A 22,735-nucleotide genomic window follows, 5' to 3' on the forward strand; every position below is an offset into this window, starting at 1 on the left:
CTCACTCATATACACACACCCACACACACATGAACAGACAAGCACTTACACACATGAAAACAGACATATTCACATACATGTATACACACACACACACACACACACACACACACACACACACACACACACACACTTGAATGCTCACACGTACACACTCATACATACATACATGAAGAGACAAGCACTTGCAAACATGAAAACATACAGATATATTCACATACATGTATACACACACATTCAAACATACACCTTGTAATGCATCTTCCATTCATGCTTGAATCATTTCACTCTGGTACTTCTTCCATTTGTCACTTCATATTCCCTCTTTTTATGCAGCTTTACTTTCTTGTGATGTATAAAAAAACTTATTTTCCTTTTTAATGACGCTAGATGCCTTTGTGCATGCTTAGGTGTTTGTTTTTCTAACTACCTTATCTTTGTCCTTTCCAGTTGGTATACCTCCCTGGCTTTCTCCACCATTGTCCCATTTTACTTCCTAAATGCTGCATGGTTTCACCTGGCACCTTTCAAAACCACAAGTTCTAGGAATCATTGTTTTTTTTCACTTGTTTAAATCTATACATTAGTTAGACATAGACATGTAATTGTATTTTTGATATGACTGCATTCCTGTGCACCACTGTTATCATATCTCCCTTTGTAAAACCTTGGCCTATTCTGAAGCCCAGAGCTCCCACTTCTGCTGGACCTGGATCTCTATTTAAGTCGATTTTGAAATGGAGTCTCAACTTTGGTTTGAAATCTTCTGTCCGTTCCACTGTGAAAACTGTGCTTCACTGTACAGGATTCAGTACCAGCTATCTTTTTCTTGTTCTTTAACCCCTCCTGGACACAACAACCACTTCAAAAATGCCACATGACCAGCTTATTAATTGCCAGATGAATGAACAACTTATCTGAATGTATTCATAAAGTAAGTGTAGCATTTGATAATTAGCATTTGATTTCAAAATAGCATCAGTGCAACATATTTATATTATGCAGAAGCAGAATCACAACAAGTGGAAAAATGGCAGCATTCCAGGACCACTAAACAACCTAGCAGCATCAGTAATTGCTCACTAAAACCATGATTCTCACTTCCAGGGAGTGCCATGTGACATCATTCTGTTCTACTAATGAAATATGCCAAATGTCACTGAAAAGATATAGAGAGAGAAACCACTTGACCAAACTAGCTGGGTTCATCATTTGAACTTTGTCATCAAGGGTGGGAAGGTAGGTTACAAAAGCCCGCTCCAAAGAGGACAAATCCTACCGCCTCCAAACCTTAAATTCTCCCATTCCCCCACCCGACAGATTTCAAATCTACATTAATTCATTCCTAGATTTCACCTGAGCCAACACCAGCCTAAAACCTCCCAGGCCAGCACCCGTGGATAAGAACATCTGCCCTAGGTAAACACTCCTTATCAAAGAACCCCTCCCGGATACAACAACCACTCCAAATATGCTATGTGACCAGTGTATTAATTAACAGACCATTGCACGACTTATATGAATTTATTCATAAAATAACTAATATTTGATAATTATGGTTCAGTTTCAAAATACCATCAATACAACATGTTTATGTTATGCCGAATCATAAAGATTCCAGCAGTATCCCTAACTATTTATTAAAACGACCACCATCAAGTGGAAGGAGACGTGTCTAACACTGCTCCCTCCTATCTCTGAAAAGTGGCAAATGCCACTGAAAAAGAAGGTGAATTACTTGATCAAAATTGTCCACTAGTCAGCCTGCTTACCCTTTCCTACCAACAAAATTTCCGCTATACCAAATTTGATTCCTCTCCACAAAGTTCCTCATCAGGATCACCAAAAATCCTAAGAGCATGGCTGCCATAGCCACCCTGTGATTAATGCATTTTCTCATCACTTCTATAGCTGAAATGCTCAATGCCCCTTTCCAAAACAACCCTTGGTCTTGGTATAATAGCAGACCAGACTATAATACTCATCAGAAATCTTTGTTGCAAAGTCAGCAATTCTCCAATGATTGAAGACAAAAGTTTATGCACTTTTCCTACATCCCCCCCCCCCCAAGTGCACAATAATCAGCTTAACAGAGTCTACTGTTGTTCAAATCTCCTCCATCATGGATATCAGCTGATACCTTACCATACATCAAACTCCATTCCAAATGACCACTCATCTATTTGCATCAAGTCCCAGGCAATTGCCACGTGGTCTTACAACTGACCTCTTAGCAGCCCCAAATACACGAGTGCCTCATTACCTGGATTTTCTGGAATTCTGAAAGCAAATGAAGAATAACAAGCTTACTCAGTAAACAAAGACCACTTACCAAATTTAACAACTAAAACAAAACCATCAACATAATTGGATGCTACTTCCCACCTGGCCAAAACATCCCTCCACTAGAGAACCTCCTCAGCTGCTCTACCCACCATCTCCCCCAGAAACTATCATTTTAGGTGATTTCAATATTGACTGGCAATCCTGTTCTGGCAACCATCCAACCCATCATGTACACCTTCATGGCTTCACCCAACTAGTCCAGTCGCCAACTAGGATAAATAAAAACTCCAGCAAGCACACTACCCTGGATTGGATAATAGTCAGTAAGAGCCCCCAGTCATATATAACAGGCTGCTTATCAGATAGCCTCAGTGATCACTCCCCAACATTCCTACTCAAAAAATACCTATACCAAGCTAAACCTGTCATCTACCGTTAAATATGTAAAAAACTAAACTTTAACCCACTCACATTCATCTCATCCCTCAAAGAATGCAACTGGCATCCTCTAGAGTACCTCAGTTTTGATGACGCAGTTGAATTTTTTAATACTACCTTCCTGAGCATCCTTAATTACCATGCACTCATAAGACTTTCCAGAACCAAAGCACAATCCTCCCCATGGCTACAGAAAACCACTAAGTCAGAAATGAAAAACAAGGATAAGGCCTGGGAGCACTGGCGCAAAACCAAAACCCCCTCAACTAGACAGAAATTTCTAGAACTACACAATAGAGTCAAAAAGCTAATAAAACAGGACAAATTCCAATACTACCAGTCTGCCCTAGACTCCTCCCAACACAGCCCCAAACAATTCTGGTGCTCCATAAACTCCATCCTCCACCCAGGTAAAGTCAGTACCCCTCCTCCTAACATCCCTCACTCCTCTGAAAATATTGCTACCTCATTCAACACACACCTCACACAAACCATACTATCAGTAGCTAAACAACACAACCCCCCTCCCCTCCAACCCACACCTTCAACTAGTGATCTCCCCACTGCCTTCTCTTTTTCTCCTCTACCTACATCCAACATAAAAAAACTCTTAACTAAACTTAAGCCCACCAAATTAGCAGGAGACAACCTCCCAAGTGAATACCTACAAATCGCAGCTGATGCTCTGGCCTACCCAGTATCCATCTTGATTAACTGATCTCTGTCAGAAAGTTACATTCCCACACTGTGGAAAGTATCACATATAATTCCCCTCCACAAAGGTGGCCCCTCCACAGAACTAACCAATTACTGCCTAATAGCTATTCTCTCTCCACTCTCCAAAATACTAGAGAGATGCATACACTCTCAGGTCTCAGACTACCTCCTTACTATCAACTTCCTTTCCAATACTCAGCATGGTTTTCAACCAAACCATAGCACCACCACGGCCTTACTCTCCTTTACTAACACTATCCTTCAGCATAAAAACAATGGCTATCTCTCCTCTGCTAGTTTCTTAGACCTATATAAAGCATTTGACATGGTCCCACACAAACAACTCATCTCTGTTCTCAGTAACCTATCCTTCTCTCAATCAGTCACCAACTGTTTTCAGAGTTACCTGTCTGACCACCAACAATCCGTTGTATGGCAGAATGACATATCTCCTTAACTACCTGTCTCCATAGGGGTTCCCCAAGGATACATCCTGGGACCCCTACTCTTCTCTGTTTTCACCAATAATCTAGCCTCTGCCGCCAAACATGGCACACTCATGCAATACGCAGATGACTCAACCATCATCTGCTCAGCCCATTCCTTACCCAAACTGCAAACCGTCACACAGGAAGCCTTTTCCTCTGTTGAAACTTGATTATCCGATGCCCAATTAATACTCAACCCAAACAAAACTAAACTACTCATCTTCCAACCCACCAAACATACTCAAAACAACTCTCACTTTAACATCACGGCAAAAGACAACAACACTATATACCCAACTGAACACACCAAATTGCTAGGAGTGGAAATAGACAATAAACTAAAATTTGACATTCACATATCCATGACCATAAAAAAAGTCCACAAAAAACTAGGAGCGTTATACAGAAATAAGTAACTTCTCACCAAAGCAGCAAAGATTTCAATAGCATATTCCCACCTTATCTTAACCCTACTTTATGCCTCTCCAATATATACCAACCTAAGGCAATGTGATCTAAACAAGCTAGAGACCTGCTACAACAAAATTGCCAAATTCGTCACAGGGGCATCCTACCATAGTCACCACTGTCTCTCACTTGCTGAACTGGGCTGGCTTGAACTCCCTCTCCTCCTTCAATGGTATCAACTCTCACTCGCCCACAAACTAGTAAACCGTCCACTAAATGTCCCATCCCTCCAGAATCTACTCCAATCCTAATGCACTACCAGACCACTAAGATCCAGCAACAAAAATCACTTGCAGATCACTAAAGCCAATAACTCTGCTGATGAAGCACTATTCTCTTACGCAATGGCCAAATTATGGAACTCCTTCCCACCTGCAATTACCTCCATACCATCATGCACCCACTTCAAAACTTTACTAAAAGTGACCTAAAAACATGCTGGCTATGCCCTTGCAACTCCCACTCTAATATCACCCACCCCATCCAACCACTACCTTTCTTTCCACCCCACTAACTACCTTGATTATAGCAAGCTCAGATGCTCATAAGCCTAGTACTTATTATACAGCAGGAACTTCTTATTGTAACATTTGTTAATGTTTGTTATGTACTTCGCAGATAAAGATTCTAGTTGTCTACTGATGTACTATGTTCTTCATCTGTAAATATGTTTGTAATTAATTGCTATGTTAAATTGTTAATCGCTATGTAATCCAATTTAACTACTGTCTGTTTATTTTAACTGTGGAGCTTTTCTCTACGGGCCTCCGCTGAAAATGGACCTACATCCAGTTGGACACTCCCGGTCAACAAATGTAAATAAAATAAATAAATAAATAAAATACCTTAACAGTCATTATAACCCCACTATCTAATATAGTTACTTAAAGTTTTAGATGCCCTCCTGCACTATCTTTTAATAAATTTAGTTGATTTGCCTTCACTTGCCAAATCTCATGCCCTACTGATCCAAAATTAATGTAACATCTGCCCTGTACAACCCCACACATCTTAAAACAATTTGTTTAAAATCACATCAAATTGTCTATGCTGAACTGGTGTCCTATCTGAAAAAAAAAAAAAAAACTACAGTATTCTCATTCCCCTTGTACAATCTCATCCATGCCCCAGCCCTTCTCAGTGGACATCAGAAAATCTTCCTATGTCTCTCTACCTGCCGAACCTTACCATCCTGGTCTGACTTGGCCTTATCTAACCATAACATAACTGCCTCCTCAGTAATACACAAAACAGCCCATTTAAGAAGTCCAGGCAATTCTCTAATTCTATACCCCCCCTTCATACAAAAATGCTAACAAAGTTGACAACAACATATGTGATTTGACTTTCTCCTAATCCTTCAATGTTCTCATAATCGTCTAGTGCTTCATTATATCTGTCCATCCAACAATAGCAAACAATCCTGCTATGTGAACTCTGATTGAATGTATGGAAACCCCCAACCCTTACCTGCTCATTACATAATGTGCCACCAATCTTTGTGACCAAACTCTTCCCTCATCTGGTGAATGACTCACAAAAACACCAAAAGGCCACAAACCAAATTTATATGCTTTCTTAGTAGCCTTGGCCCATGACTGCTACACCACCCAAACCAACTATATCTTGCCTTTGGCACATCTGTTAGGAGCTGAGCTCTTCTACATCTGGTGCCCATTGCCAACACCTGCACATCTGTCAGGAGCTCTTCTACATCTGGGGCCCACTCCCAACACCTGCATATCTGTCAGGAGCTCTTTCATCTGTCAGGAGCTCTTTTACATCTGGTGCCCACTCCCAACCCCTGCACATCTGTCAGGAGGTCTTCTACATCTGGTGCCTGCCCCCAACACCTGCACATCTTTCAGGAGCTCTTTTACATCTGGTGCAAGCTCCCAACACCTGTACATCTGTCAGGAGTTCTTCTACATCTGGTGGCCACTCCCAACACCTGGACATCTGTGAGGCGCTCTTCTACATCTGGCAACCACTCCCAACACCTGCACATCTGTCAGGAGCTCTTTTACATCTGGTACCTGCTCCCAACACCTGAACATCTTTCAGGATCTCTTCTGTATCTGGTGCCAGCTCCCAATACATGCACATCTGTCAGGAGCTTTTCTACAACTGGTGCCTACTCCCAACACCTGTAAAACTGAAGACGAGATAAAATATCGGCCACATAATAAAACTTCCCTGGAAGATATTTTGCAGAAAATAATAAATTGATACTAAGAAAATATAAAACCAAAGTTTTAAGCAGCAACTGCACCATGTTTACCTATGCTAGTCTCTTCAATAAAACTTGTAAAACTGCATAATCTGAATAAAAGACTATCATTATTTCTCATCTGCCTCTACCAAACCACCACAGCCACCAAAACAGACGTGAAAAGAAAATAATAATTGTTTTTCTTTATTGAGGACACTGCTGTGGTCAGCCACCTACAAACCATCTGAACTTAAAGTAGACATCGTTATTCCCAGCAGCATCAGTAAAACGCTGGTCATCATCTATGTACAGTCATCCTACAACATGGATACCTCACTGAATTGCAGTACAACTGACTCCACATAGTTAAATCCTCTGACTTTCTTAAGCACCCTAACAGTGTGGTGTTTTCTCTTACCAACCCTTAAGGATCATGTGCAAAGGTTTTGTACCACTTTTTTTTGTGCAGCTATGCTTGCAGCAAGTAAATTGAGCTTTCTCATTCTAAAGTATGTAGTTTTTACTTTAGTTACATCAGGGAAGCTCTATAAAATTAAAAAAAAATTTGTTTATATGTACTGTATGCTGATCATCTGTTCAAATACTTCCTGATTTTGTGTCATCTGGTGGCACTTTTTGATGATGTCATGGGGCAAATGTGTAGTTCAATATCTCAATGTATTGAACTGAAGGAATCTCTCTATGTCAGGAAGCAGCTAGTAAGAGTCTGTAGCATGCTACATTTACTATGGCAATGAATCACACTGTCTGTTGTAAGCATAACCCAGACTTAACTGAGGAATCTGTGAGGCAGCTAAGTCTGGTCAATGTACACTGGTGAAGCACCGCTACCTGTTGGTTAGACCTGGTATTGCTATCAGGGAGCCAGGTCTGACATGCAGGTATGAAACTGTCTAGTGCAAAAGCACCTGTCCATCATAACTACATTCACCCTGTCCAAGATGAGGGATGGGCTTGTGGGGCCTCTAGTCCACCAGAATTTTAAATCTAGTTTTGAAAGCAGAACAGTGTGATCCATCTATATGGGAGTTTGGCAATGACTCTCATTATAACAAACCTTGTATGTGAATGATCCTAAATTTCCACCACAGTTCCAGAGGCTTGCAGCTTTACCTGTATAAGGAACTCAGTAGTGCAGGCAGTCTTTCTCACCATAAGGTACTGTATGTAGTGCCCCATCTCAAATACAGGTGAAGCTTCTGCCTTTTTAAGAAACTCATTAAGTTAAATGATCATTTTCCATTCAGTACTAATCCAGTTGATGTGTATCACACTAAAACATACTTTATATATATGGGTCCCCTTCACATGGTCGACATTTCAGAATGTCAAAGACCATATGGCCGAAACCATATGATCGACATTCAAAATGTTGACCATGCAGAACCGACATCTCCGTACTGTGCAGAATGGAAAGATTTCCATCTTCCGCACTGTAGTGCGATCTCGAAGTTGGAATATTAAAGTTCCGGGGAGGTGAGGAGCAGAGCCTCCAGGGGGGGTGCAGGGGGGCATAGCACCCCTGCTAGCAGCGTGAAGGTAAGTTTTTGTTGTGTTTTTTTTTTTTTTATTTATTCCATGGTCGACATTTCGAATATTGATATATGGTCTCAGCCATATGGTCTTCGACATTCTGAAATGTCGACCATCTGAAGTAGATCCATATATATATATATATATATATATATATATATATATATATATATATATAGCTAAAATTAATCGCAGTCAAAAACGAACAAAGGGAAGAAATTTTAACTAAGAAATGAACTTCATGACAATAACCAATAACAGCATTCAAAGAATAGTAAATCACACCAACTATTGTAGTACTTTAGCGCTTTCATCTTATTTATTATCAAGACTTCTTCAGAAAGACCTCACACCACATTCCACCCACTCCCCACTCGGATCGCATACCCACACATTTCTCTACACACACACTGATACCCAAGCATAATAGGACTCTCTGCCTGATTCCTCCACCTTCGTCCATGCCCTTCTTTACTTACCTTTGGAGGCATGGACTCATAAGTTACGCAAAGAAACTACAACTAATTTCTGGGTCGTCCCGACAGGGACGAACCGATCTGGGTGTTAATATTAGAATTATTACAGCATGACTCTCATCTTTCCCGGTCCCCCCCCCCCCTAAATTTTTTTTTTTTGTTTTTGCACATGATCCCTATTAGTATGCACATGGCACCACAAGGCTATTACTGTCTGACCAATTTACCTTATGTAACGGCAGTTGTAATGTTAATGAAAATGCACACAGCACCTTGCCTGTTCACACTTTACTATTGGAAAGGAACTGTTGTTAACTTAAATGGACTGCTAGAACTAATGTATTTAAACAAAGTGAAAATGGTTGCTCACAGTTATGAAACATGTCTTTCTGAAGAAGTCTTGATAATAAATAAGACAAAAGTGCTAAAGCACTACAAGAATTGTTGGTGTGCTTTACTATACTTATTGTCATGAAGTTCATTTCTTAGTGTATATATATATATATATATATATATATATATATATATATATATATATATATATATATATATATATATATATATATATATATATAGATATATATGTATATATATATATATATATATACATATATATATATATATTTATAGATGTGTATATATATATATATATATATATATATATATATATATATATATATATATATTTTACAGTTTACTATCATTTCATTGAAGTGGACTCGGTCAAATCCACTTCACGCGCAACCCAAACCTCGATCGTTGGTAATGTCGAACTCCGATGTTGCCGAAGTACAAATCTCGCCCCATCTCGCCCCATGTTAAAGCTCATCCCTAGGTCACAATCAACATGTATTTCGGTAATTCCGGAGTTTGGCACTGTGTGTTTTCACAGACATCGGTCGATGATATGATCATTTGACCAAGTCCGTTTTAATTAAATGATAGTAAACCATATATTACATGTGTTTCTTAATCCAACTATTATACATATTTACTCTGAATAATGTTTATTTTGAGTATCACAATAGCTAAACGAGGGCTTTATTATTGATAATTTGTTTTATATTTTGAAGGGAATTACCACTTAGCTTGACATCCATGAGTGAGATAAAGTAAATATGGCTAAAGTTGCCTTGGCTGAAGTGTCATATAGACATGGACAGGGGGTTTTGAATGTTAATAGTTTTGTTAACACATTATATTGTAGATTTCCATATTTATTAAGCTAAGCTATCTGCGTTGATAAAACTTACAGCAAATAACGATGCCACGGCGGCTCCCTCAACTACACAAACTGTATATACATTTAAATGAATAAAATATAGTACACAAGGTGGCTAGAAGCAAAGTTAATTTAATAAATGCTTAGCACTTCCACATCAATTTGTGATGCTTCATCAGACCAAAGAAACATATTACATCACTTCCTATATATAAGAATCAATTAATTGTGTATTCAATTATTTAATTAAAATGTAAAGTTAACATGCAAATATAAAGCATAAAACACAATGATAAAATGTAAAACTTTTAATTAAAATAAAGCACGCATACCTAAATATTCACATATATTTTATCTGAGAGACATGGCTTTCAAGTAGGGCTTAATAGAGGCTCTGTCATTGAGCCCCGGTGGTCTATCTGCTTGCTGCAGACATGGACGTTTTTAAAGAGGAATTGCATGAGTGTGAATGCAATAAAAAAGAAATTGAGAGAGGTATACAAGAGGTACAGATGCTAAGAAATAATAGGGCCAAACCTTATATGTCTGAAGCTGTTTTAGATCAAGAAAATGTTCTAAGTAGAAAGTATGATAAAGACACAGTAACCCTTAGACTGGAGTATTCTAGTAATGTTGAATATGTACGTCAAATAATAAATAAAAATTGGCTTATATGACAAGCGGATGAAGAAATAAAGTGATTAAAAATAAACCACAATTTAGTTATAAGAACAGAAAAAATTTAAAGAGATTGTTATGTCATACTAGCAATAAATGTATTGGTAAAACAACTACAAGTGGACTAATAAAATGTGGTAATTGTAGTAGTTGTAGTGTGTTGGCCCCTGATAATAGTTTCATACATCCCAAAACAAATAGAATATATAAATGTAATGTTTCAGCTAACTGTACAACTAAGAATTTAATTTATTTAGCTGTATGTAATACCTGCAATTCATTTTATGCAGGAATGACTAATAGGTCACTAAGGGAACGTGTAAGGGAACACACAGCAGCAATTTGAAATAATGATATTGCTAGAAGTGCCCTAGCTAAGCACTCTGTCCTATTCTATAATATACATGAGTTTAGTTTTAAGGTTATAGAATGCATACATCCAAGCCCTAGATTAGGGGACTTAAAAAATCTAACAGAACAACGTGAGTTAAAGTGGATTTTAGAATTGCAAGCAGATAGACCACCGGGGCTCAGTGATAGAGCCTCTATTAAGCCCTATTTGAAAGGCAGGTCTCTCAGATAAAATATGTGTGAATATTTAGGCATGTGTGTTTTATTTTAATTAAAAGTTTTATATTTTATCATTGTGTTTTATGCTTTATATTTGCATGTTAACTTTAAATTTTAATTAAATAATTGAATACACAATTAATTGATTCTTATATATATAGGAAGTGATGTAATACGTTTCTTTGGTCTGATGAAGCATTACAAATTGATGTGAAAGCGCTGACTGTTTATTAAATTAACTTTGCTTTTAGCCACCTGGTTTACTATATTTTATTCATTTAAAAGTTCATAAAACTTAACCTACTTTCACAGGTAAACTAGTGAATTGGTATTTTAGCATTGTAATGTAGGTACTGCATTTTTGTTTTATGGTATGTGGAACATTCACATTCATTGATGTTGATTCGGAGGCATTTCAGAGTAACATGCACATTTTTTTTTCAGTTTGCAAGCCTTGAGGAAGGAAAAATCCCGAGATGCTGCCCGTTCTCGAAGGGGAAAAGAAAATTTTGAATTTTATGAGCTGGCCAAACTGTTGCCACTGCCTGCTGCTATCACCAGCCAGCTCGATAAAGCATCAATTATCCGTCTTACCATAAGCTACCTGAAAATGAGAGACTTTGCAAATCAAGGGGATCCTCCATGGAATTTAAGGATGGAAGGTCCTCCACCCAATACATCTGTTAAAGGTAACAGTCACTTGAATACGAGAGGTTTTCAAAGCATGTAAGCTCTGCTTTATAACCTGTAGACAGGTACCCATTCTTTTGTTCTTCAGGTAGTGCTTTCGTTTCTCTTTATGTGCCTGCTGAACCTCTCTAATATCTTCCATCGTTACACCTTGAGAATGATGTACAATTGATTTTGTACATTCTAAACAGTGTGTCATGTCTATGGTACATCATTTTTACTTTTATATAAAAAATGCCATCTTTTGAAATCAGATGTTGTGAAAGGTCATTTACTAAGCCTAATAGAAGGTTTTCTTGAGAAAAGGAGTTGATTTTAAGCCTCATGTGGCACTTTATCAATACTGATTCCTTAATCCAGTTTAAGAATAGAATTTTATGCACTATTTAAGAATACAGTAATAGAAGCTGTGACATGGGTAAATGATGACATCATGATTTCCTACCACAGCTTTGATTTGATATGGTGACTTTATAAAGCTTACTTGTCATCCATTCATATAGTAATAAAAAAAGTTTGCTAATAATTCTGAGGCATGGTACTAGTCAAAATCATGTGAGTTCTGCAAGCTACAAGATAAATATATTGACAGGCTTAGTGTTAACTTTAGCTGTTGCTATCCATTTTATAGGATATCAGCAATCTGTGTTCATTTACAATTCAAATGCTGTTTATCTGAAGAAATGTTGTATGGTACTTTATTCAGGTTTTCTAAGGCTACATGCAGTGTTTTGCACTATTTTGTTTTTGTGGAAATCATTTTACAGTCCTTGTCATGAAAAAGATGCTTTTATGTATATATTTTTTTTAAAAAGCTTCATTGTGGATCCAAACATGTCCAGAATTAGAAATATCAACAGCATGAAAATTATGGGTTACTTGAGCTCTTTATGTCCTTTTTAGTCACAGCTTATTTTACCCAGAGTGTTTTATGGTTTCTCTCTCTGTTAAATTTGCAGTGTCTTTTAATGTCTAAATGGGAGATGGACTTTTTTAGATATGCTATGTACTCTACAATATTCCAAGATAAGGCAAACATGGCTGCTTATAAAATATACTCTGTTCACCAGTATGTGCAGTCTTGGAGTTGGTCTGTATAAGTAAGGTATAAGTACAAGGCTTAAAACGACAACAGTGGCTGTTTTGAGGAGGGTTCATGTATTTACCTGCTCTACATTGTTTACAATTAATTCCTGAATTTGTGAGCTTTGGTACACTGAGCTGTGTTGAAAGGAGTTGCAAAAAATAAAATTCCTCCCATTATTGCATTTTTGTGATGCCAGCATGTCGAGGGATTGAGAAAACTTTTTTTACTTTCAGTCCACTTATAAGTAGCTGATATAGTTTATAACTTTTTTGAATAGCTGCGAGATTGGGATATGTTGAACTTATCTCAGGCAGGTGAAGTGCCCACCTGGTGGGATACATGAGAATAAAGATTTCGTATGCATTTCCTTGTTGACATCAAAATGTTAGTGTTCCACTTTTAACATTTCAGAAAAGCACTGGTATGACAGGTCATAGACTAAAATGTAGTTATAAAATTCTGACACGAAAGGAGTATAGAGTGTATGACACCTGAAAAGGATTGTACTGAATTATGTTCAGATAAAGACAACAAAACATGAAATGGATCATCATTTTAGAAGGAGAGGTCTTCGTTATAGAATACATGGGGTGAGACTGAATGCAGGTACCATACAAAGTAATTTTTTAATAAAAGCATTATGACCATTTAGTAGATACAGTTTAAAATGTGCATCCATTCTCTTCAGCTTCAGTATGTTTATTGTTGACAAAAGAAACTGGACAATTTGTCATGTGTGCAGAATACATTAAACACCAAAATAGGTGCAGAAATAGAAAACCAGTTCTCCAGCAGTGTTTGTGGCAAACACTGAAGGATAGTAATCTGTTTGAGAGAAGTAGAAGCGGGGGCAGTAGATTATGAGTATCTCTGCAGATGAAAAACAACATCCAAAGCTCCCACCTAGATTGTTGATTTAGCACCATTTAACATGGTACAAACTGCTGTGCATAAGTAAGTTTCTAATGACATCATCTACCTGTTAATAGGTAATTACAGGCCAAGGAAGCAGTGTTACTGAAGCTAGATATTTATTTGTGTTGTATGAAATATATGAAACATAAGAAAATTGATTATTATAATTGGTGACATAACATGAGTAATTTAGCTATGAACAGCTGAAGGGAATACCTTGGAATTAATTTTGAACAATCTAGGCATTGATCTTTCACTATAACATCCTATAACAATACACCAATAAGTCCGTCTGCTGTGCTGGGTGCCAAAATTCACTAAAGCAACAAGGTAGTCAATAGAACTCTCCTTTATTTAACAAATGAAATCTTTTTTAACCCACCCAACATGGGTTAAAAAAGGTTTTGTTTGTTAAATAAAGGAGAGTTCTATTGACTACCTTGTTGCTTTGGTGAATTTTGGTACCCAGCACAGCGGACGGATTTATTGGTGTATTGTTACATTGTGTGGACTTTTGCTGACTTTTGTAGCAGTTACTATAACATCCTGTGTCATACTTACATTGGTTCATAGGTATATATTAGGCTAATGACCACTAGGGCTCTTATATACCTAGCCATGCAATCCAAATGTGACCCACAAATTTTATTCATATAGGGGGTGATTTACTGACTGTCTCTGTATATTAGAGAGATAGGCTCTAGAACAGGAGTGAATTTCTAATTACCCACCCAATGGTCCAAGTTGCACTTAAATAGGGATAGGGAGGAATTCTGCTTCACATGGATGAGGAGCCTGTTCCAGAGACTGAGAATTATCTGAGAAACATATCTGTCTCTTCAACATGTCCTATTTATGTCACAAGCAAAATGTATGCCTTTTGCACAGTAGAAGGTGTAAAATATGCATTACATACACATTAATCAGGATAATCACGCATAGATAGAAGAGGATAGATATACTTAAACAAGGAATATAAAAAATGAATACATTGAACTAAGAAAGCAGACCTGAGTATCTGGTACAGTAATAAACTACACACCTATTTGGCCCAGTCTGATAAAATACACAATATTGAACAATCATCATATGAACCTAAATTACCTTTTAAATTCAGAGCCACAGTAAGGAAAAAATAAATTACAATGTTAGATTCTGCATGCGTATAAATTTCAATAACACAAAATACACAGTCTTAGATAAATTATATTATGTAACATCAAAATGGCAGTTGGAAAGGAAAGGAAAGTGAGAAAAGAATGAAAAAATGTGTTTGACGTGAAGAAGAACCAAAAATTACATGAAAATTACTACAGAAAGTAGGAAAACTAAATTGTAGTACTTTAGTGTAAATACTTCTGTTTTACGTGCCCAGTGTTCTGCACTAACTGCCAGACTATTTAGCTATAACTTCAAGTCTTTTGCGGTTTGTATTATTTTTGTACCCTTCCGTTAAAACAATGGCTCTGCTGATTATAAAATAAACAAACTAAGTACCAATTCAGTAGTGAGAGACCTGGCAACACAAGTTGACTGTAACCTCAACTTTGACCACCACGTGTCTGTAGTGGTGAGGAAGGCATTCTAAATCACTCACCTGATTAGCAAAGGCATTGCCTCAAGAGCAAAAGAGGTTATAACTCCCCTGTACTCATCCCTCATCAGGCCTATTATTGAATATAATGCTCCCTTTGGTATGTACCATACCAGAAACCTGTAGTAACTTGAGAGACCTCAGAGATTTCTAACTAAGAAAATTCAGGGTCTCCAGCACGTCTTATACAGACAGACTGAAGTCACTGTTACTGTACTCAGTATATATAGACTACTCAGAGCTGACTTATGTCTAATTTACAGGGCTAACTCTGACCCAAATCTAATGGAAATGCTGCACATCTGAATGTCAAATGGAACTACAGTCACCCATTCCAGGGACCTCAATCTAGTCTGCAACATAAACAGGACCTGCTAGAGAGACAGATACATCTCTCAGAGGTTGCCACTCCTCTGGAATAAGCTTCCAATCCATATCAAGAAGAGCACCTCCATGACCTTGTTTAAGCACAGCCTGGATGACTGGATGGGAAACCATAAATTTCTGCTGTGGATTGCCCTAGCTTCTCTCTTGGATATTGGTAGTCATTGCTAGGAAAACCTTAGGCATAGACGGTAGCTCTCATCCTGTATTATATTGGGATTTAACTGCTAGGCTTGTAAAGACCCTCGGGTCAGTATCTAGTAACATCCTATGAACCTATTTAGTAGTTAGACAGTTAAGGCTATCAGCTGTTAACAAGCTACTTCCTGCAGTTCAGGGTTTGATTCCCTTAGCCTTCATTTTCCTACTGTGTAATCTTGATCAAGTCATTTAATCAAACAGTACTTTGAGGAAACTGATCATTTGCACTAGGCTCCTCAATGGCCTCTCGGACCACATAACTGGTAACTACCTATGACTGTGAAACTACAAATCCTAGACAAATTATAAATGAGTGTGATCAGTACAGTAGACTGCCTGTTGCTAATCACACATCACAGGGGAACTTACTGTAGTCTCCACTCAGATGATTAAGTGTAACATTTACAAAGACAGACATTAAGAAGCTGAATAAGAGGCTGAGACATGGCAGAAGCAAGGAGATCCTGGCCTCATAGTTATTCCTAAGTAGTAAAACAACCAAAAAACAAAGCTGCTTCCAAAACAGAGTGGTTTTAGCCCTCCATACAACCCAGGTGGCCTGGGTTTAGTTATTGCTGGGATACTGGAGGTACATCCCCTGGAAAGATAGGATGTAGTAGTCAGAACCTGCTTGCCTATTCTTCAGAGGGTGTAGACAGATACCTGCTGCAAGAATAGTGTCTCAGTGAAGGCCCAGAAGTCCAGGTCCTTTAACAGAAATATGGAAGGTGAAATGCTGCCAAGGAATAGAGTGAAGTCTACCTGAGACCACATATGTGCAGAACCGTCCTTCAGCAGTGGCTTCATTGTGGTCCGCTTTGCACAATGCTTTGTGGACAGTGTGGGGAATTATGAACATTCCAATATCTGCTGATCCTCCAATTAATATCTATTATTATTTAATCCAATGTCAATAAATAAATCTATGGCTTCTCTTCTATGCTGCCCTCATGTGAAAGGGAACAGCAGGAATAAATGAAAGCTTGATGGTTATGGAAAATAGGGGTGGAGGATGGATGGATAAACAAAAAAAAAGAAATCTGGAGAAAATGGCACAACCTATTAATTAGTTTGTTGGGTATTTTACTTAAAGTTATTTGTCAGTATTTTAAATTTTATAAATACCCTGGAAGAGCAATATTTTGAGCTGTTTATTAACATAATTTTAATAAGTTAATTCCTGATGCGACTTGTGTTAGTTCCCTCATGGAAAACTTATCAGGCATCTAGGATCAGGATTTACAAGCTGATGCTATTTATATAAACCAACGTATAGCTGATGTTTGAGTGCAACTTGACAAGTTAATTATTAAGCCCAGTGTTTAAACGTTAGTATGAATTCAGTGAATTATCTATCATACTAGCTAAATATTACTATTTGTTTTACAATGCAAGGGGAAATTTAAATTCAAGAAAAGTATCTAAATTTTGCAGTCCCACAAAGTCCTTTTATTCAGTGTCATAATTCACAAGCTAGAAACAAAGAATGTACTATAATTACCCACCTTAAGGGAAAGCTACACTGTCCACATGTGAATCTGGGATGCCTCGGGTGACAGGGGAATGTGATATAAAGTGTTAGTTGGATGCCATCTCTTTGTACTTGGAGAAGAAACTGTAGTTCTTTCATGTGCTATCTGAGTTTTCTCAGATGACTTAATTCCCTTAATCTGAACCTTTCTAGGTGCCTTTCCATCCTGTGCCTTAAGTATAATGTAGTTCTGTGTAGTTTATATGTATGTATGTAGTGGTTGTTATCAAATACATCATTTATTTTCCTTCTTTTACGTGGCTGTGGAATGTTAACTGTAAGTGGTCATATCAGTTATTTTTTTTTAACTTGTAACTTAACCAAACATATTTTCTGATAGGGCAAATCTGAAAAGCAAAAGAAAAAAATAATACTGTAATTAACCATTGTAATATATAAAGTAATAGTATTAAAATGCATCACTATATTATACAGCTATTATATTATTATAGTTGAGAAGTATTAGCTTGAAGAAGTTATGTGACACACTTACTTCAAACACAGCTGTTTATTCACAGTGTATTTACTCAGAATTGGCAGCCTAAGGCAGAATGACTCATATGTATTTATATTGGTAAAAGCTGCCTCTTCTCTTTTTTATAGATGAGTATAAAACTATTATTCTGAGTGTAAAAGTTGTATCTGTGCTATGTTCTGAATCCCTGAACTCACAGACATCAGTTAAGTATTTGTTAAAGCACAACACTCTGCCTACTCATATGTTACTGAATTAATTACATTTCCCTAAGGGCCAAATTGGGAGGGGGGCTGGCCATTCAGAATTACAGTTTATCGTAACATGATGAGGCTGTCTGCAAGAGTTAATGCAGTAAAGGTAAGCGACTATACACACACACACACACACACACTCACACACTCACACACTCACACACTCACACACATATATATATATTTTTACAATGTACTAGCTACACTCTTTTATGTACTAGTTATACTCTTTTATCGTATTGATTTATTATTATGTATCTCAGCTTCATGTTATTGTTTATGTTTTATGTACTTATTTTGTGGAACTTTTCTCCCCAAGCCTCCGCTGAAAAAGGGCTTTGTCTCAGTCGGACCAACCTGGTCAACAAATGTCAAATAAATAAATAAATATATCCATGTCAATGTATTACACAAACAGAAATTGTAAGAGTATGGTGAAAACCTACTTATTAATTAGCCACTGCAGATACAAAACCATAACTTCATTCTGTTCCTCAAAAGAAATGCATAATTATATGATCATTACCAATATGATGGATGAATCACAAATGTCCAGTGAAATGTGCAATATGCCCATGTATGGCCAGGTCTGATGTTTAAAGTATATCAGACTAATACGTGCATGCACGCCCATGTCTAATACTTAAGGGGTAGCAGGCTAATATGTACATATATGCCTAGGTTAGATGCTTAAGGGATAATAAGGGCTAATATGCACATGAACACCCATGTCTGTTGCTTAAAATATACCAGTCTAATATGTGCATGTATGCCCATATCTTATGCTTAAGGGATATTGGGCTAGTATATGCATTTATACCCATGTCTGATGCTTAAGTGATATCAGACTAATATGTACATGTATGTGCAAGTTGTATGCATAAAGCAAATTAGGCTAACATGTTCATGTATACCCATATCTGATATTTAAGGGATATCAGGCTATAGCATGATTTATTTATTTATTTTATTTTATTTATTTAATATTTGTTGACCGGGATAGTCCGACTAGGACAGAGGCTAATTTCAGTGGAGGCCTGGGAGAAACACTCTAGACGCACGTCTTTCGAATGTGGGAGGAAACCAGAGTACCCGGATGAAACCTACGGAAATGCAGGGAGGACATGCAGACTCCACAAAGAAGGCACTCCAGCTGAGAATCAAACTGAAAAAACTCTTGCTGTGAGGCGACAATGTTAACCACTGCACCACTGCACCACCCAAAAGATTATGTCACTCCAGATGGGACATGAACCCACAATCCCTGGCTTAGCAGGCCACTGCCAATGCCTTATCCATTAAAGCCACTGGGGCCTGATTTTCAGAATTTAATGCAGTAAAGGAAATATTGCTACAGGAAGATAGTGGCTGGTTCATAAAAATCACATTTGATTTCTCGTGCCTTCAGACAAACCAGGTTTAAAACAACACAGCTGTGGAAGGGGCCATTTTGTGGAAAATGCAGGTTCCAGAAAAGAGGTGATAGAACTCTGGCTCTAAGTGTATTCATTATAAAGTGGTGCCCATTTCTACCTTGCTGTTAAATATTACAAATAAAAAATGAAGATGATGAAGAGAAGATTATAAGGTCATAGCCTTGTTTAATATGGTTTATTAGTGGAGACTCCTTCCCAAGTAATCGGTGGGCGCATACCCTGAATCTTGATGAGAAAGTCTTGGAAAGCTCTAACAAGTGATCACAATGCTGTCAAATGCCAAGCAAGTTACTTATCAAAAAGTATAAATAAAATAAAACTTCTTGTTTGGCTAATAAAATAACTATTAGGTACACATAGTCAAGAGACATCTATAAACTCACTACTGTTTTGTTTCCTTTAATAACCAAAGTAGTTTATGAAGAAAACAGAAGGCCTATTTTAATTTCTGGAGGGAAAATGGACTATACTTATATGAGCTAAAGAAAAAAGAAATCTATGGTATGGAAAAGTAATCATTTTTACAATCAGAATACTGCTGACTTGTTTAGAATACTGGCACTGTGGTATTGTGATTACAAAAAATCACTGGTATTGGAATAAAATGTATATAACACAGGTCATCTACATAAAGATAACATGTTTTGTGGTACTGGAAATAGAGAAAGGCTTGATAAAGTTTAATTCTGGAAACTCAAACGTAACATCTAGATGTCAGCACTGCAGAGAAATGTATTATCTATGTTATGCTTTTACTAACATTATATGACAAAATGTAGTAAGTCTAAAACTAATGACTTATTAATAACACTGTGCGTATTTTAGCTCCTTGAAATATTGCTTTGGTCTCAAATAGGCAGATGCAAAAAACATTTTATAGGGAAGTTTCAGTAATGTGTATTACAGGCGGTCTAGCACATCCATGCAACAGAATCTTCCAGTACTTTCACTGGAATTTATCTCTCAGTTTTCATGGATGTCTTTATTTCGCCTTCAAATTTTGATCGGTTCCTTATTAAATTTGTGACAAAACATTGAGGACTAAAGTCCATATACAGCACTGACTGTAGTTGAAGACATTTTTTTCAGAAAAAAAAACATTAATACAACTCCTTTTACTCTAAAATTAAGGTGAATGTTCTCTGATTTGAGAAATACCCTCTAATTATGTTCAGCTTTGTCCCTGATTTTTTAGTAAAAGCGATTCAGTGCTGTAGCTTGTACCTGAAAGCATCAGATGTTGGGGTGTATTTTCTCATGAAGCTCTTTGTCTGTCAATTCATCTTGACTCCTTACTTTCCTCGCAGTAGTCTTTTGGTAAGTTTCCCCACTCTCCTTCTATTTCAGACACTCTTGGGTTTGAGATGAACAGTGTGATAAAAAGAGTTAGATTGCTGACAAACTGCTCAGTAGTAGTGGATATTTTTTCTTTCATATTATATTTGACTTAATAGAGCAAGGAAAAATATCAATCAGGAGCTGTAAATTTATTAGCAGAATATTGTTCATGTAAGTGTTTCATTATGTGTAAAAAATGAACATCCTATTTTATGTAGCCTGTGCCGATGGCATATTGTGATAAAACCTTCACTTCAGCTCAAGCAAGCCAAGTCCAACTAGCAGTTTAGATGATTGATTTTGTGGGCAGGGAGGATGTGTGCCTCATCCTAGGAGGGAGGGAAGGACATTGGTTCCTGTCCATCTTGCACTGCTGACAGGGCCTTGACCGGAGAGACAAGACCTGTCATTATACAGGGAGCCAGTGGAAGGGAGATATTGGCATTGTCATTGAAGCTGGTGATGGTAGCCCTTGTTGGCTTATGTAGGAAAACAACAAAATGAATAGTGGCTTGGCAGTAGGAGCATAAATAAGGTTAGAACGGATCCAAAGTACAAAAATCCAAATCGTTTTAATAATTGATTAAGTGCCTTCATCCTGTAGCTCTCAGGACAAAAGTGCTTAATCAGCTATTATAACTTCTTGGATTTTATTTTTTTTTTTACTTTGGCTCTGTTCTCATCTTGTTTGCATACCTACTGCCACGCCACCATTCATTTTGTTGTTTTTTGTCTTATCATTGGTGTTTTTTAACCTGATTTAGTGTGTTATGTAGGAAAACACAAATGTGGAAGTGAGGGACATAAACAACTGTTGCAGTGGTTCTTACCTCAGTAACCGATGCATATGTCATCAATGGGTGTTTTCATAAAATGTATATTGTGCTATTGCTGGGATGCTGGCTAGAGCACAAAGCACCTTCCTGGCTGCCTTGATTATGCCCCCCCCCCCGACCCTGGACAGTATAATGTCTGATTGAGAGGAGGCTTGATGAACAGCAGGAATGGGATTAGTGCAAAAAAATGCCATTTTATGAGATGTTTACATTTGTTTATGGAATGAATGTTCAAATATCTTTATTGATTATTTCTTAGTGCAATATTCGGTGTTTAGAATGAACTTTGCTCAGTGTCAAGCTGATACCTACATCTGCTGTCAACTTAAATAACCCCCTTCTTATGGCTCTTTACACATTCATTTCATTATACCAAATTCTTGTTTCTCCTTCCAGTTCTTTAGTCCTTCTTAGTGATGATATCCTGTATTTCATCTTTGGTTATTTGGAATTTCAGACTTTTTTGTAAATTTGTACATAGCGGTCTCATCAGGTAGTTTAATCTTCCAGCAGCATTTTGGGAGCACTAAAATATCCTTTAAATGGCCACTTGTAAGAGTTTGGTGTTAGCATTACATTTTGTAGGAAATATATTGGGGTTAGTAGATTCGTATTGCTTTCTGCTACATATTTGAAGGTGATCATGGAGTTTTCAGGGAAGGTGACTTCCCAAAGGCTACAAAACTGCATTTCTTCGCATTTAGTTTCAGCCCATGATTTTGAAACCAGTTATTTATTTGAGAAAACCCTCCTGGAGAATGGTTAAGTCATTTGGGAATTCAATGACTGCTCCTCACATGCAGTAATCTGAAAACTTAGTTAGCCAGAGCCCTTTGATATTGGCTTTTACTTCAGAAAAGCAGATGCCAGACAGGAGAGGTCCCA

The 22,735-nt window shown here is 37.4% G+C and overlaps 1 protein-coding gene across 3 annotated transcripts in view; it reads left to right on the plus strand.

Moving 5' to 3' along the window:
* The window catches only part of NPAS3 (neuronal PAS domain protein 3), a 2,415,438-nt gene that overhangs the window by 723,889 nt on the left and 1,668,814 nt on the right, over positions 1-22,735 (plus strand). For all 3 annotated transcript variants that reach the window (XM_044073889.1, XM_044073888.1, XM_044073890.1), the window contains exon 2: positions 11,554-11,798. In XM_044073889.1, the coding sequence (XP_043929824.1) occupies positions 11,554-11,798 (245 nt within the window). The remainder of the gene's footprint in view (positions 1-11,553; positions 11,799-22,735) is intronic.

This window comes from Protopterus annectens, chromosome 6.part0, assembly GCF_019279795.1.
Source record: "Protopterus annectens isolate FY-2018-M chromosome 6.part0, PAN1.0, whole genome shotgun sequence".
NCBI lineage: Eukaryota > Metazoa > Chordata > Ceratodontiformes > Protopteridae > Protopterus > Protopterus annectens.